This window comes from Prunus avium, chromosome 1 (assembly GCF_965620075.1).
Source record: "Prunus avium chromosome 1, drPruAviu1.hap1.1, whole genome shotgun sequence".
Taxonomy (NCBI): Eukaryota; Viridiplantae; Streptophyta; class Magnoliopsida; order Rosales; family Rosaceae; genus Prunus; species Prunus avium.
The window spans coordinates 56,006,433-56,024,223 of NC_142284.1; the positions used below are offsets into that span (position 1 = coordinate 56,006,433).

Below are 17,791 nucleotides of genomic sequence, written 5' to 3' on the forward strand. Positions count from 1 at the left end.
GCTTAGAGTAAAGCACAAATGAGATCATGAGCATTGTGCCTTTTGAGGGCATAACTTAGCCTGTGAAGTGGGCAGCCATTGTTGCAACAAGTCAGGGAGAGTTAAGCCCAAATAGGCTCATGAGCACTGTGCCTTTTGAGGGCTTAAGTTAGCCTGAGAAGTGTAGGGCAGTCATTGTTGCAACAAGTCATTATAACCATATAGAATCTCACACACAAAATCCTACCGTAAATTGAAATCCATTACATGGGTTTTGAGTTTCATACTGAATGTGTGATGACAATTTAATGGAGGAGATGATTGAGCAATCTGCATCCATTTCAGTAAAGGTTTGGAGACGATGAATAATAATACGAAAAAACCGAAGGAAACCCCCAAAATGTGAATTCTCTAGTACAACAAAAATTAACTTTAAATGATTCTCAAAACACCATGCATCATGTCACTACAAAGATAACAAAGACAGCATCGTCATATAGAATATAAAAGAGTACTTCATTGGTGGTGAAAAGAGAGGAAAATCTTAGAAAAACAATACTACTTTCGATTTAGAGGGGATAAACTACAGTCGCTCACTGACCACCAGGCAGCGTCTTGATAATATCCGAATCACCTGCACATTATCAAAACAAGTGACAAGTCAGTTTCTCATATCAATTAGGACGTAAACAAATCGCTTGGAATGATAACAGAACTATGGGAGTACCTGCATCAATGATGCTAAGGCATGAAACTCGGAAATACTTTCCACATGCTGTACCCAGATCAACATTGTCTGAAAACAGAAAAAATGGTCAACCAAATGAAAAGGTACAAGTATAGTAAAGATAAATATTTCCTTTGCTGACAAATTTTATCAGCGGTACATGAATATAAGTACGGTAGTACCCAGCGTCCTTCCCCGCACATAAGTCCTAAATAAAAGATGTGAAAATGGCATTCCTCTTCCGCTTAAAATAGGGAAGAACAATGACAAATTTCATGCATGTGCCGAACATTGAGAATCCTAATATGGATGCATCATTCAATATGAAAAATACAACCGGCAAGATCACGCAAAGAGCAGGATCAACAATACAAAGTATGTTAGCAAATGATTAAGAACTAAGACCAAGGCAATCTTGCACGATGGTTTAACCTACACGCTGAGACAAGTTCACACATCTAAGAGCCAATAAATATCCCATTAACTAGCACTTCCTAAACAACAGCCATTTTAATCAAAGCTTCCATTAAACTTCAGCTGAACACTTCCCATCCAAGATTACAATAAAAATTAAAATTTTTTTTTTCAATCATGTTACTACATACAAAAACTAACTCATCCCATTGCACAAACAGGTAAAATCTAAAAAGCATTTCAAACTTTCATACTAAATACATAACAATCTGATCTGAACCCAAATAATATGGCAATAGAGCACTTACTTCCATTGTAGTGGTGAACTCCAACCTTGGCAAGCATAGCGTAGTATTCGATTTCAGACTTTCGCAGAGGAGGGCAGTTGTTAGAAATTATAATCAACTTCCCTGCAAATTTTTTCCCCCAAAACAAAACAAATCCATATTCAAAAATCAGAAACTAACCCAATAAAAAGAAACCAAATCATAGTAAAATGGATACAAAAGAAAGATTTGAAAATCCCAAAAGATATTAAATCGTACCTTTGGAGTTACGAAGAGAGTCGATGACTGTCTTGTACCCCAGAGTGTACTTGCCACTCTTCATCACCAGAGCGAGCCTGGTGTTGATGCTCTCATGGGTCTTCTTCGTCTTCTTCGGCACCACCATTTTTGAAGCTTCTGAGATTCTTCGCTTTTAGCCCTCGAAATGATTTCTCGCTCTGCGGCTGAAAAACCAAAACTGAAGGAGATGAAGACCCGTTTGCTGCTAGGGTTTTACTATTTTATGCCGCTGAGAGATGGTCTCGCACGTGCCACTCACGTGATTGACTTAGGTTTTCTTTTTCGTGGGCCAGAAGTTAAATGGGCCTGGACGATAAAGCCCACTAGCGGCAAACGTGTTTTTTTTAATTTTTTTTATTTATAATAATAAATTTTTAATTTTTAACCTTTTATTTTCAGTAACAATTCACGGGAATTTTACTGAAGCTAGTGCGTACTGTGCACCATCGTGCACTTTAGCAAACCTCTCTGCTTTCGTCTCGGAGCAGTTCACTACTCTCTCAACTCCGAAAGCCTCAAACTTTCTTCCATCTCCTTCTTCTTCCTCCAATTACTTTCTACATTTCAAACCCTAGGGTTTCCCCTGCGGCTTCTCATGGCTGTTCGCGCCATTCTATTCCTTCTGTGGGCTTGCCTCTTCGTAAACGGTTCTCGTTCGCTCACATTATCGTCGAAGCTCGTGCACCGCTTCTCTGAGGAGGCCATGGCGGTATGGGAGTCGAGAAGTGGCGATAACGCGTCCTTGAAGCCATGGCCGAAGAGGAACAGCTTGAATTACTTCCAGCTTCTTCTGCGAAGCGATCTGAAGCGTCAGAGGCTGAAGCTCGGCTCCAAGTACGAGCATCTATTTCCATCCGAAGGAAGCCAGACCTTGTTCTTCGGGAATGAGCTTGATTGGTGAGTGGACTTCAGCCCTGTTTGGTTCCTCAGAAAACGAAGGAAAAGAAAAAAGTGGAGGAAACAAAATAAAATTGTATTTTTCCTGAAAATTAATTAATTTTTATGGCGGCCGCTGATTATGGTAATTTCGTTTTTTATTTTTTATTTTTCAGGTTACATTATACGTGGATTGACATAGGTACACCGAATGTTTCGTTTATGGTTGCATTGGATGCTGGGAGCGATTTGCTTTGGGTCCCATGTGATTGCATACAATGTGCTCCTTTGTCTGCCTCTTATTATGATACTTTGGTACCTTTACCTTCTCTAATTTTTTGGGTCCCATTATAACTGTATCTATTTTTTGTCCACTAATTACATTCTAATTTCCTACTTGGCATTTTCAATTTTGATTTCTTTATTAAATTCCACCAATTAACTGCATCGTTCTTCTTGATTATTATTTGGTCTATGAAATAGCTGGTTTCTTCTTCTCTGTTTAAGTCTGGTAAGAAACAATGGAATAGCTAAAATCTAGACCTGTAGTAGCGTTTTGACTGCTTAGCTACCCCAAATTCATAGATTTTGATTTGAACCTGTATAATTAAATTGTTATGGAAATCCCATATCACATAAAGACAGAAAAGATAGAAATGGGATTATAGGAAACAATGTAATAGCTAAAATATTGTGGAATGAAATTGTAGACATTACATCTAGGAATGGTAACGGGTTTAGCAGTTAATTCCAATGATTGATTGGCAGGTGCTCCCCCATTTTCGGAGCATCTATGGTGCAGGATAGGGACCTAAATGAGTATAGCCCGTCTTTATCAAGGACCGGCAAACAACTAAGTTGCAGTCACCAGTTATGCAAGTCGACCACCAATTGTAAAGGTCCAGAGGAGCCTTGCCCTTACATTGTTCAGTACAAGTCAGATGACACTGCAAGTTCTGGGTTTCTGATTGCGGATGTTTTACATTTGACATCAGCCAGCAAAAATTCAACACCAAGTTCTGTGCAGGCTTCGGTCGTTTTTGGGTGTGTTTTCGTTTTGCTGCTCTGCTTGTAAATCTTGGGAGTTGGGGATCTGATACGCAGGAATATCATAAATCATGCTGTTGTTACTAATATTTCATGTTTATTTTCTCTGTTTTCTGAACAATGCAGCTGTGGTAGGAAGCAGAGTGGTGGCTATTTGGAAGGAGCTGCTCCTGATGGTGTCATGGGTTTGGGACCTGGGGAGATTTCAGTTCCGAGTGTACTTGCAAAAGCAGGAATGATTCAGAATTCATTTTCTCTTTGTTTTGATGACAATGGTTCCGGGAGAATTCTCTTTGGTGACCAAGGGAATCTTGCCCAACACTCTACTCCTTTCTTGCCTACAGCGGGAAAATAGTATGTGAACCTTCAATTGCTGTTGGTTGTATGAGCTAAGTAACCCTAGAGCTGCTCTTGCTTCGTTGGTACTTTTCTTTTATAAATAATTTTCCTGTTAATTGTTTCAGTGTTAATTATTCTGTTGGAGTAGAGCGCTTTTGTGTTGGGAGTTCCTGTCTCAAGCAAACTGGATTCCAAGCTCTGGTCGACAGTGGCTCATCTTTTACATATGTTCCAACTGAAGTTTATAAAAAAATTGTATTTGAGGTGCTGTTTAATTATTTTTCAATTTTATAAATATAAGCTTTATTATTCAGTGGCCTAAAAAATGAATGTTTGATGATTACAGTTTGACAAACAAGTGAATGCTACTAGAATTAACCTCCAACAGTCCTCTTGGAAGTACTGCTACAATGTCAGGTACATATTTGACCCGAGGAGAAATTCTTAAAGCTTTTTTTCCAATCCTGCCAAACTGAATGCCTGTTGTTTTCTTGTGATGCAAAGTTCATGGGAGTTGCTTAGCATTCCTACCATCAAACTCATGTTCCCTTTGAACCAAAGCTTTCTAGTCCATAAGCCAGTATTTTCTGAGTCTCTCAATCAGGCAAGTAATTCTACTTGAGCCCATAAAATTTTCAAGGCATTTCGTTCAGTTGATGACGAACACTAAATGTTAATATGTAGAACTTGGTTTAGATAAGAACTGGTCAGATTTTGTAAATTTTGTTTTCTAGGCTTTATTCTGTGCAAAGATCGCTTATAATCTAGGATGTGCTTATAATAAATATATTGGAATTTTTGGTGCAGAAGTACACAATATTCTGTTTAACTTTACTGCGGACAGATGATGACTATGGTGTCATTGGACGTGAGTAGATCTCTATGCCTGTTCCTGTATACCGGAACCACTCTTCTCTATCTCTCTCTCTGATACACACATTATATTGTGATGACCTGAATTACATTTATGTTGCAGAGAACTTCATGGTGGGTTACCGCATGGTTTTTGACAGGGAAAATCTGAAGCTGGGTTGGTCCATTGCCAATTGTAAGTACATAAAGTTTACTGCTGTGCTCACTGGAAGTTTTAATTCCTTAAGCTACACACTTTGCTTCTCATCTACATCAACTGGTGTTTTCAACATGCAGAATCTGCAGATTCATTTAAAGAACTCTTTGGATATGATAATACACAGAATTTAACTTAATCTAAAGTAGCAAATTGACAGAATTTTGTGGATGATCCTCAAATTGTGGAACAGCTTAATATTATATGTGTTAAGCTGCTCATGAAAATTGATGTCGATGGAAAATATCTCTGGCCTGGCTTTCTTAGTGCAAGTTTAGGCAGGATTTTCCCTCATTTTCTGTTCAAAACCTGTCAGTGGTCAGATGCCAATGACATTTCTGTTATCTAATATGGTCCACCAATCTGATTTCGCTTCATTATGTTAACTTGATTTCCATATAACCTCTGATTGAAGCTTTTGCGCTCCGTTATTATTTGAAATCAACCCTTGGATTGGACCTTTCATGTTTAGATCACCTTCTTTAAGACATATTAAACCTAGCACTACCAATCAACTCTTTTGCTCCCTCTCATGGGGAAGTCTTGTCTATTTGGTGTGTTTTTAATCAGTTGATGCTAGAAAAATTTCCACCAAGGTTCTTAATATCAACTGTGATCAAACCCCCTCTTTTATGACCTGCATTAACATTGTAGTCACTCTTTGATTCTGCAGGTGAAGATAACAGTAATGGTAAAGGAGTTAATCCCACACCATCAAATAACGGGTCAACAAGCCAACTGCCAACCAGTGAGCAACAGAGCATCCCTAACACTCATGCCGTTGCACCTGCCACGGCAAGGAACGCACCCTCCAAATCCTCTGTAGCAGCATCCAGGCAAATCCCTCTCCTGCTCTGTTTGACAAGTTCATTACTATTGCTAATGCGTCTATTAATCTTATCTTGTTGAACCTCTGGAACATGTAAATAAAATTCTTTATAGTTTTGGTGTATCTACTTTCAGTTCATAGATATCTTGTTTCTGTACTGTGTGCCTTTTTTGTAATGTTGCTAAATGGACCACGTAATTGTTTATGAATTATGATCTCCTTAGATTTGATTCTGTCTTTGTTTATTTTCAAATTATTGTCATGTTGTTGACAAATTTTCCAACGGACTGATTAGATCCAGCAAATATTTAGGAGATTCAAAGACCTAATTTCCAATGAAAAAGATATCCAGATTGGAAAATTGACAGAGACATCATAGTTTTTAATATATTTTTTTATTATACAATAGACATTATAAAAATCTTGAAAATCAGGGTTTCAGGATCTGATTGCTTAAAATATGAAAGTAATTTACACTACTAGATTGAGCTATGTCGGAATTCAATCCCATGGCATGGTGGAAGGTGGATGCTGCTTTTAATATAGGTTGTTTGAGGATAAGGCATATTATGATGATCACACGTGTCCCTCTCGGAAAGGAGAAAGGTCTTCATCAGGAGGGCTCATTGTCATTGATAAGGTAAATTGATAATTTCTGCCCATGGAAAAAGATGATCCGATGGATGAGGCCTGCTATTCTAGTCCATTTCACAAAATGCCTTTGCTAGCAGTCGTTAGACACGAACTGGGGATTGTGGCACGTTGATTGGTAGATCTCACATTGTGAATCTCTGTTTGATTTATGACACGTAGATCTCACGACTATCGGCATGATTAAGACACATTAATTTTTAGATATGATATTGTGGAAAGAATCTTATCTACAATCGAATGTATAATTCTTTGAGTCTACAACACTTACGGGACCTAGTCACTTGATGGGTGTTGTAGACACAAGAGGGATACTCTCAATGACCCGGCAGATTCTATATATCACGAAACTCGCCTCAATTAACGGCTTTGTAAGCAGATGTGTGTGTTTAGATTTTCACAAAACTTTGGTTTTTGGCTAAGGCAGGTAGGTTGCACCTAGAAAGAAGCCTAGCCTGTTTCTTGTGCTAAAGAATTATTGAAGTTCCTACACACTGTTCATACTATATATAATTGGTGCGTCGTTGTTGAGTGGGGGCCTAGCCACTTTCAGATTGTGCTTCTTCCACAGGGCCTAAAAAGCCATGCTCCACGATCAACTTTGTTAAAGAGGCAATAAAAATATACTCTCTTTGGAGGCATATCACCATGACTCGTGTCAGGCTGATTTGACTACATTTTTGTGAATCTTAAGCCATGCATGCATGCAATCCAATCCAAGCACCAATTATGAACCCAACAAAAACAAAAATTAAAAGTAGTTTGAAAAGTAGGGCGGATTCCTTTGCATTTATACCATAAAGATGAGCTTCTCTATAGTAAGAACTCTGATATATATATATACATAGTTTTTCTTTAATTTGGACATCTGTACATTATTATTGTGCGAATGTCATTGTAAATAGAGAGGAAAACAAGAAGGGGTAGTAGAAAATACATGGCGTCAACACGGTAATAACGTTCAGACATCCACATAGAATAAGTTCTATATGGATGTATATATGCATAAAGATGACCTAAAAATTGAAGGCATAATAAATTTGTGGCAATGAGGCAATCTTGAATATTTTGAACAAAACCATACCACCTGAAGTAGTTCTTTCTGTTTGGGTTTTTTGGAAAAACTGGAAACTCATAATTGGTTGATAAAATTTGGTGAGGAGGACAGGAATATGTGGTGGGCATCACAAGAGGCCATTTGAGACACATTTTCATTAGGGATTAGGGTTATGGATAGTACTATTTGGTACTTTAATTGGCAGGGGCCCCATGTTTGTAGCCCTCTGTCGCCATAGGATATGGACACTTCAACCTTTAAAACCCTAGTGATTTTTCTTAAAAAGGAACTCAAATTTTTTCAATATATGTTAAGTTGTTTTAGGAGATAATTAAAAGCAATGTAAAAATTCAACATTTTAACAGAATTTCTCTTATAGTATAATTATGGTTAAAAAAAAATACACTAATAGCATGTTTACTGTCACGCTCCGGACCCGGGGGTCAATGGAAACCCTGCGCCTGTTGCGTGAGAAAGTAAAATAAAATAAAAAGAAGCCGAAACATAGTTTAAAATAAACTTCTTTTATAAAAATAGCTCAAAAATCTTACAACTTTACAATTAATAAATAAAGCTCTAACACTATCATCTAATTCATTTTCAATTGGTTTAGTCATTTTCTTGCCCACTAATTCATCTGAAAAATTAAACGGGGTGAGGGGTGAGCAACCACCACTCAATAGGGACATGAGACCTTACCACAGTAGATTGATATAACTAAATTAAGTAACATGCAATCACACAGCCAAATATCACATTATTAATAATAATGCATGAATGCTCTTCATCTAATCCCGTTAATTCATATAACTGGACAAGCAGACCTGCACATCCCATACCATGCTTATACCACTTGGTCCCGAATGCCCATTTATATGAACTAACACTCATTTCAACCATCTCATAATTCCCCTTTTGTTAGTCATCTTGTCTAACTCCCTTTCGTCAGTCCCGAATCACCCAATAAAAACCATGTGCACTGTGGAATTCCTGAGACCTGGTACCTGCCAAGATTTAGACTCAACTACACAAAAGACTATTTCCATTACCCTCTTTTCCATCAGTATTTTATCCACCCAACATCTTCAACTAATTTCCATAACATGATATAATTATGCATTTCACATATATATCCATATATCCCACAACAATGTAGCTATTTAAAATATCACCAATGCATATATAATTATGCCAACATTGTTCAAATAGTTAAGAGTACGTAAACACACCCGATACAAGGAATGTCAACCGAACTGTACCATGCATAATATAATGCTCACGAAATTTAATTAAAACAATCTCTGTAAAAGGTCCCCAAGAAACCTCTACCTTAACACCAAAGCTTTTGCTAGAATTGTAAGACGACTCCCTAATTTCCACCGCATCCACACTCAAATTCTCTCTCTAGTATTTCACTTCCTTTCTCTCTTTCTCGTTTCTTTTTGTTATTGATGACATAGGGGAGAGGCCTTATTTATACTCTTACAAAACTTGGGCTTGAAGTAAGAATAGATATATGGATAAGCTTGATGAATAAGGATAAATATGAATATAGGATGATAAAATCAAGATATTTACTAACTAACTAATTTATTACAAGAGCTGTCAAAACACACAAGCTTTGAGCTTTAAAGCAATGACACATATATCGGTGATAAGGATGAAATATGCATGTGCCTAATCACACGTCCACTTTACCTTAAGATGATTAAAACTAATATATATAAAAAGATTACCATGTCAATCCTTTTGTCCAAGTTAACTTGCTCAGAAAGATAAAAAGAGATTTTTTAGCTATTTAATACACAAGATGTGAATAACACAATTCTAATAAAAGAATATTATTATAAATATATACAATTATATAAGTTAAATACCCAAGAAATATCTAAGGGTACCCATTTAGAGAAAAACAAATAATAAATATATTTTATAGTTATTCAAATGAACATATATATATACTAAGTATGAATAATTATTAAAATAGTATTGTAAACGTAAAACATTACATATATATAAACGTTTAATCTTCTTTAAAAACTTTTAAGAATATGAATTCTCACATTTACTAATTCGTAATCGGAATTAAAATAAGAAGTTAGCAGAAAAGTTAGATTATTCAACCCATCCCATCTCATTAATTCTCCCATAAAAACACCGTAGACTATTGGTAATTTTTTTTTTTCATTTTAGTAGAAAGAAATCTTAAAATATATCTCTAACATTAGTCTTTCATTTGAAATAAGTCCATACACATCCTGTACATATGCCTAATACCTTTGTTTATTGATTTCATAACCAAATTTGACTTCCATTGAATGAGGATGAGAGACATGGACCATGCAATATTTTACCTTATCTCCCCAAAAGAATTTTCTTTTTCCCTGTATTTTCAAAATGGCTAGACTTCTGAGAGCCACCGACCAATTTAATTTAATCCGAGGGCATGTATCTAATCCCAATATGTTGGCTTGATTTGTGAGCAAACTCCTAAATAATTAAGTATCAAACCAATCTCTTTTGATTTTCTCTCGGTCAAAGATAAAAAAAAGAAAAGAAAGCAAAGCCTTCGTTTTCATGGAGATGGAGCGAGCTAAGAAACCCTAAATTTAATCCCGAGAAGATGCATGGTGCTTTCTGGTCATGGACTCACAGTCCAGCTTACATGCCACATGGCAAAGCAGTGGGACCCATTGTGGCTTTAAATATTTGTTTTATATTTCTTTATCTAACACCCTTTTTTTTCAACAGTCGCACCGCCCAAACATACCCCATTAATCACCCAATACAAATTCACAAGTGGACAATTGCTTGTGAACAAGTAGAGGAAAAACCACCGGCTCCATTTGACGGTGACTCTGTCACGTGGCTTCTTATCAGCCATTGATGCCTAGGTTGACCACATTTCATGCACATCTTATGAAACGTGGCAACTGCAGATGCGATTAGTTGTCGTGCATTTATTTATAAACTCATGCATGTTGTGGAGGAGAGAGAGAGAGAGAGATTCAAAGTTTTGACAAGCGTTACTCTCAGTCTTTACTACGTTGTTTACTTTTCTCCTGCCGTGTACCTTAAGTATTGAACTCTCTCTCCCTCTTTTTCCAAGCATCTGGGCAATTTCCAGGCAGAACTAGGTTTACTTAATTAAAAGTATGCACCAAATTTAACCAAAGGTACACATAAAGTATCTTGGTCTTTTGTTCTTTTTTTAAAGAGGGCCACTACCTTTTCATTTGGACATAATAAAATGCCCACATAAGAAGAGAGGTCTGGTATCCGGAACGTACAAAAATTTCTCCAAATAAAGACAGGAGCTAAAGTGCCTCACCAATTATACTGGCATCTTTAGAACCATTTTCTTTTGAGTTCTCGTGCTCTTTCAGATCAGTTTCAAAGGGGAATCCACAGGGGTTTGATTTGAGGGTCAGCTTCTTACAGTTTCTAGAACAAAGCTAGCTAGCTAGGCCACCCTTTTTTTTTTTTTTTTTTTTTTAATATATATATTTATATTAAATAATTTCGTTTATTTTATTAATTTATCTTGGATAGCGATGATCTTTTTGATTTCTCACACTATAAAATCCGTAGATTAGAAGCCAGCAAGACCAAGACCAAAACTGTGTATAATTTCCTCTCTAGTCACTCACTCATTCTCCTTATTTCCTCAACAGCTCTCTTCATGCACTTCCTTTCGTGTATTCATTTGGAACAAATTAATCAACAACTTGTATATTCAACCCCATCTCTGGCTTTTCTCTAGAAATTAGCTAGCTCTTGGAACCTCAAGCTTACACCTTCAAGCCTTCCTCATTTTGATTTGTTTAAGCTTGTCCAAGGGCGCAATAACAATTGATCACTCTTTCTAGCTAGCTAGAGCCTTTGGAAGAAACTGAAAATGGGAGTTGAAGGCACTTTGGAGTACTTGTCAAGTCTACTAAGCAGAGCCAGAAGAGGCAAGAAGAAAAGGAAGCAAATTCAAACTGTAGCCGTCAAGATCAGGATGGACTGTGAGGGTTGTGCCCGCAAGGTCAAGAAGGTCCTCTCCGGCGTAAAAGGTAATTTCCATATTTTGTATGCAAAGTGTACTCAATCACGTCTATACATATAATCACGTTTCGACAAGAATCAACCTGATGAAAGATCCAGATATATACCGTGTTGTAATATAATTTGTTTCGGTCGGAATTAACTTAATTTGATGATGATCCCTAGGGGCAAAATCTGTGGACGTCGACTTGAAGCAGCAGAAGGCAACTGTGACTGGATATAACGTAGAGGCAAAGAAGGTGTTGAAGGCAGCTCAGTCGACTAAGAAGAAGTGTGAGTTGTGGCCTTATGTTCCATACACTCTGGTGGCCCATCCATATGTTTCTGGGGCCTATGACAAGAAGGCACCTCCTAATATGGTTAGGAAAGTTCCCGACACTGCAACCATCAATGAGACTGGTGTGGACGAGGGCTACACTGTCATGTTCAGCGATGACAACCCAAATGCCTGCTCTATCATGTAGTAAATTTTTATTTGTGTTATATATATATTGGAATTAATTAATGAATTAGTGTGGTATGCGGGGTTGATATATACATGGCTTTTGTTCATGGAGTTTGATCATGCAAGATCTGTGAATCTGGTCCTTTAATTATGTTGATTCTTGTCTAGATTTTTGACCCGGGTTCACAGTTTTGCAACATAAATATACAAAAAAGGAACATGTCAAATGTTGTTTACTTTTGTGCATACATAGTGGAATTGGTGAATTAATTGTGTGGTGTATGGGATATGGGTTTTCGTAGATAGAGTTTTGACCATGGAGAAAATCATTCTCTGTTTTTTAAGATAAGCGATTGAAAAATGGAGGTTTACAAATATTATTTAGTGTGTAGGGCTTTTAATAGTTACAAAGAGTAATGCTAGCGAAATCAATGCAAAAGCAAATATCAAAACGTTTAAATCTCAAATGATGTGACGATGTTTTATTTATTTTTATATTTTTATTAAAAGCGATAGAAATTTTATTGATAACACAGAAACAAGTACACAGTAACCGCAATGCCAAATATGAGTACAACATCTCCCGTGACCAAACCCAAAAATAAATTGGTTTGATTTGGAGAGAATTACACATGCCAAAAAAACCTAAAACCTCCAATTCGACAAACAAAAGCACATGTACTCAGACCTACAATATAAATCCACTGCGCAACAGCAGTAACGGCAAATCTGCATCGAAAAGTCGATCACTAAATACAAACATCAGCAAACTCCTATATTGAGTTTCTAAGAATTATTAGACTAAAATAAACACAGAAATAAGGACATTGCACCACATCCTCTCCAGCAAACCAAAGAGACTCGTAGCACCAACATGGCTAAACCTCTTATTTTGCACAGGTAAAATCTGATCCCACACAAACCGGCAACTATCACTTTTTCAACTCCAAACACTGGACTGGAGCAAAATCTATGTGAGTGGACCAAAAGCTGCAACAAAATCATGGCGACTACGGTGGATTGTAGTACTTGCTTAAAAAACACAACGAAAATCAAAGAAAAAAGTTGGGTTGACAACACCACATCGCAGCCATCCCAGCGACAACAAGACGCATCCAAGAACAACAAAAGTCACCAAGGACCTACAATAAAAAACACACAAACAAACAAACAAAAGACAAGATCCATATAAATCTGGCAAGAGGACCCAAAATCCAAATGAATCTGGGGAGAGAGGAGGAGACGGTAAGAAGATGAGGAAGTCACCTAGTCCAAAGGGGGGAGGCGACTGCAGTGCAAACTCACAATTTCACCTTTAAAGAGAGTTTTTTTTATTTGTATTTTAAACACAATTCAAACCTCATTAAAAAAAACATATCACACTGTTTGGTGACCAAATTGAAGAATAAATTGCATGACACTCCAATGCCAATAGATGAGTTATTGTGGAATTGAGATCCAATGGTGTTAATGTGAGTTGTTATGAGACAGCTACTCATATCTAAAATCTAACCTGAATTTATTGTATGTTGGTACGTGACGTGGGGCTTTTCTTAAGTGTTCCTACTTTGGCACTGGCAGGAGATTGAATATCTCTGTTAATCAATCTGAAGGGTAATAAATAATTAAAGTTTACGTGGAAGAAAGAAATTATTGATCAATAAATCTCAATAATTAATCCTCGGGAGATCTATGAAAGTTTGGTAATTTACATATTTTAATTTGAAATAATATATTATGGAGAACGCATTATAATGTTAGGAGCCGTCGTCTGTCTATGACTCTATGAATTGATAGGTACATAGCTCATGAAATGAAAGCGATTTTGCCTTTTCTTGAAGGGAGGCAGGATGAGAGAAAAACAGAAATTGAGATTCCAAAGTATATATGGTACCACCTTGGTTCACAACTTTCCTAACAACCAAACTTAATTAATTATGCACTATAAATAAATAAATAATTTCCGAACCTACTCCATTTTTGGTTTGTTTTGAAACCTACTCTTGACTATGTCGTCATTACAAAGACAGTATCTATATATATACTATCACCAGCTGACATGGTGATAATGTATTGCTATATAATTTCTTATTGGTTATTATAGTCTTTGTACATTGACTATGTTTTCTGTGTGAATTAATGTGTATATATCATACCTAAGTGATAAATATGATTTTTTAAAGAATTTTTTGGGCAATGGAAACAAAAACGGAATTAGGAATTTTTCGACAAGTGGGTTAGCTAAAGTGTTTAGGGTAAAATGTAACGAACTTTTTTTTTTTTCTGGGGTATTTTTTTATAGCCTTTTTAGAAACAAAAGTATATATTAAATCATATAAACCACACTAATTCATACCTCCATTGACTAATTTTGAATAAATTTTAACATAAAACAAATACATATTAAATGCAACAAGAAAACATATATTATCAAAATAAAAATGTATTCAACAACAAAATTAAAAGTATACCTATTTGACTATGTATTTTTATTATTTCTATGCAACTAAATTCATAGAAAATTGGTATTTTTTGGACTTTAATAGATTAATACATACTAGGTTATATTTAAAACAAGTCAAATATAGGTATGATTTTTTTTCCACAAAAAAAAAAAAAAAATAGGATCCCTGGGCTACATCCCAGGTTAGCCTTTAACTTGGTTTCGCCATTGAATGGAAACTTTCATGAAGCCCAAAGGCAAAGGAAAACAGCACAAGACAACCCACTTAGAAAATAAAAAGGCAAAAAGCCCATGGGGCGAAACAGAACAATGAAAAGACAAAATCCACTAAGAAGAAAGAAGGTCACAAAAAAGTCGACCAAAGCTCAAAAGTCGAATTGAAATAGTCTGGCAGCCACATTAACTGACAAATTAAGCCCAATTTAGTTTAGATTTCTTTATTATTTATCTAAAATTGATATGGACCACACCAAAAGTGTGGTTGAGTGGCGATTTATGGGTGGAACTAGGGTAAATCAAACTCTGCTCACCCTAGTATGTTGGTAAGCACTACTAATGCATCCAACCTACTAAATCTCCCTACATAGGAAGTCGATGGATGTATTGAGCTTGGTTCTTTCCTCCTTGTTGATGATACCCATCGCTAAGGCAGTTAGGATCCAATGATCGAAAGTTATAATCTAGCTTGATCGAAAGCAATCTGGTTCTATTTCTGCCAGTTCCAGGAGCGTTGTTGTTGTCGGATTCAGCTGCGCCAAAATTGATTTAGCTATATCCTCAACTTGTGATACTCACAAGTGCACGAGCCATTCGGTAGTATAGCATATGTAAGTGCGAGAAAAGAACTAACTCAAGTAAATAAGTTAACAAGTTCAATTCAGATTCTCAGATTGATTCTAGCTAAAGTATGATTAAGCCATAGTGTCTAGTCCCAACCTTGTATTCATAATTCCCTAATTAGATCCTTGTTGTCGAACCTAAATTAAGCATAAAAAATCCATTAAGCATAGAAGAATATTTTAAACAACCAAACATGTATCTAATCCCTATTGTCGAATGTCCATACATACTCTTCCTATTCATAGTTCAATTCGAATTAAAGCATATGGTGTCTACTCTTAATTCCAAACAAGATAGCTAACATACAAGTTTTAATGGTGATCAATCATTCAAACAAGCATATTAACTTATAATCATAATGAATAAGAACAAGAACCGTAATTGAAACTTGAAAACTGATCAAACTTAAAAACTTAAAATAAGAAATTACATGATAATGAAAAAGAAAGTATATGAAAAACATATAAAGGAAAATTTAACCAAAGAGTTTTGTTACAACAAATTGAGAACTTAAAAGAAAAACTAAGAGAATTTGAGGGAGAGAAGGGAGAAGAGCTCTAGATAGGTGTTTGAGAGCTCCCCCCCTTGGGGTGTGTTTGGGAATTTAGAGAATTTAAGGAAGAGAAGGGAGAGAAGCTCTAGAGAGGTGTTTAAGAGCTCTCCCACTTGGTGATCGGTGCATAATTACATATCATTTTGTACCATTCTAACTTATGATTTGGTTATGTTTTTGAGTTAAACTTGTGCTTTTAATATTTTTTTGTGTTTGTTTCAGTGTTATAAGCTTTGAGACTCATTAAATGCATTTTGGAGACAAGTTAGCTCATTCGTGAACAACAAATCTGTCAACTTCACGGATTGGACTGTACTTGCTCAGGATGAACCAGATGATGAGCCCTATATCATTGGAAAGATGCAGAAGTCTAGTTTCTGGAGCATTTTACGACTCATGATTCCGAGTCTCCTAGAGGAAGTTATGCAAGTTTTGGCAGCTTAAGGTCAAATTCGGCAGCATCTGCGTTACTGGGCCAAAAATGACATTTGAAAGTCTTTCCGATTTTTTCTTCAGTTAGGCTGCATATGCTTGGAAAGATAATTCAAAAGGTTTGAAGATCCAGATTTTTCCAGATTTTGTAGGAGGAAAAATCAAGCCCAAAACAAGCCCACAAGCTAACTGCAATGCATTGTCATGCATGACATAAGCATGAGCTAATTATTTCTGGTGGGATTAGTTGGTACATGCTGGAGCTATTAAAGAGAAAGAATGTGCATGCATGTGAAGCAAAAAGAAAGGAAAGAAAAGAAATGAAGTCAATTCCAGTCTATTTTCGGCAGTCAACTTGCAAGGCCCAAAACATACACTTGTACTGCTCATATGGAAATACATTCTTCATAAAAGTTGTTCCAATTGGTGTCTATTATGACATATCCAAATTTGAGCACCATTAGATACATATTGAAACCTCAGGCCTTCCTAAACCAAGTCTGGTTCAGAAGAATCATTTTTTTTCAGCAACCAAAAGAAAACCACATGGGTTGGCAGCAAAGGCAGCCACAATTGAACACCTTTGAAAACCCATGTGAAGAAAGCTTGAGGTGCAGCAACAAAAGAAGTATGGGATGAAATTGATTCCAACCACACTAACATAGATAAGATGAAGTGGGAGTTATGGATTGTATTAAAAGAGGAATGGTGGTGTTGGAGTTCATCATGATGTTCCTGGCCCTATAAATAGAAAAGTCTTCAAGCTTCAAAATACACCCCAAAGGGGGGGGGGGGGGGGGGGGGGGCTCTCAAACACTTCTCTAGAGCTCCCCTCCCTTCTCTCCCTCAAATTCTCTTAGTTTCTGATCGGTTCATAATTGTATATCATTTTGTACCCTTCTAGCTTATGATTTGGTTATGTTTTTGAGTTAAACTTGTGCTTTTAATCCTTTTTGTGTTTATCTTTCAGCTTTAGGTAACAATGATGGCTTTGGATAGGAAATGATGCAATCCATGCATGTTAAAGCCTGATTTGGATAAAGGGAAGAAGTGCTTAAAGACAAACTCATTTTGGCTACAGCCCCCTGCCAGCCCAGTTTCGTAGGTCATATTGCAAGCTTTGTTTCAGCAACCTACATAGCTCGGATGAGGCCACATTCTTCATGAAAGTTATTCCAATGGGTGTGTAATATAACATATCCAAAATTCAGCCCCATTGGATAAATATGGAGCCTGTTACCTAGCAAACACAGAGCCATGCTCAGGATGGATTTTATCAGTGCACAAAATGAGTTAGCAATTTGTTTTGGCCTTAACTTCCTCCTCCGACCTTGGATTGGCCCAAATGATATATGGCTGGAAAGAAGACATTCTGAACTTCAAGTTTGAGTGCTTAAAGTCTTAATTTGCTTAAGGGAAGCCCAATTCGTAAGCCCTTGAAGTTGCTGGTCAT

At 36.5% G+C, this 17,791-nt stretch overlaps 3 protein-coding genes across 4 annotated transcripts; 2 read left to right on the forward strand and 1 right to left on the reverse strand.

Annotated features, from left to right (window-relative positions):
- Positions 1–394: 394 nt before the first annotated feature.
- Positions 395–1,886, reverse strand: LOC110753407 (large ribosomal subunit protein eL30). Its single transcript, XM_021954317.2, has 4 exons — positions 1,666–1,886; positions 1,429–1,530; positions 707–775; positions 395–613 (listed from the first exon to the last, which is right to left on the reverse strand). Exons 1-4 carry the CDS (start codon positions 1,790–1,792, stop codon positions 573–575), a joined length of 339 nt encoding a protein of 112 aa, XP_021810009.1. The 5' UTR covers positions 1,793–1,886; the 3' UTR covers positions 395–572.
- A 233-nt stretch (positions 1,887–2,119) lies between these two features.
- LOC110753397 (aspartic proteinase-like protein 1) lies at positions 2,120–6,074 on the forward strand. Of its 2 annotated transcripts, XM_021954306.2 has the most exons (10): positions 2,120–2,583; positions 2,739–2,877; positions 3,365–3,606; positions 3,736–3,963; positions 4,074–4,212; positions 4,295–4,365; positions 4,453–4,552; positions 4,756–4,816; positions 4,925–4,996; positions 5,691–6,074. In XM_021954306.2, the coding sequence occupies exons 1-10, from the start codon at positions 2,282–2,284 to the stop codon at positions 5,924–5,926; spliced, it is 1,590 nt and encodes a 529-aa protein (XP_021809998.1). In that variant the 5' UTR covers positions 2,120–2,281; the 3' UTR covers positions 5,927–6,074. The 2 variants fall into 2 exon arrangements, with proteins under 2 accessions (XP_021809998.1, XP_088103046.1); XM_088246920.1 differs by lacking the exon at positions 2,120–2,583 and having other exon boundaries at positions 2,750–2,877; positions 3,331–3,606.
- A 4,703-nt stretch (positions 6,075–10,777) lies between these two features.
- Positions 10,778–12,227, forward strand: LOC110753615 (Heavy metal transport/detoxification superfamily protein). Its single transcript, XM_021954554.2, has 2 exons — positions 10,778–11,612; positions 11,770–12,227. Exons 1-2 carry the CDS (start codon positions 11,453–11,455, stop codon positions 12,066–12,068), a joined length of 459 nt encoding a protein of 152 aa, XP_021810246.1. The 5' UTR covers positions 10,778–11,452; the 3' UTR covers positions 12,069–12,227.
- The last annotated feature ends 5,564 nt before the right edge of the window (positions 12,228–17,791 follow it).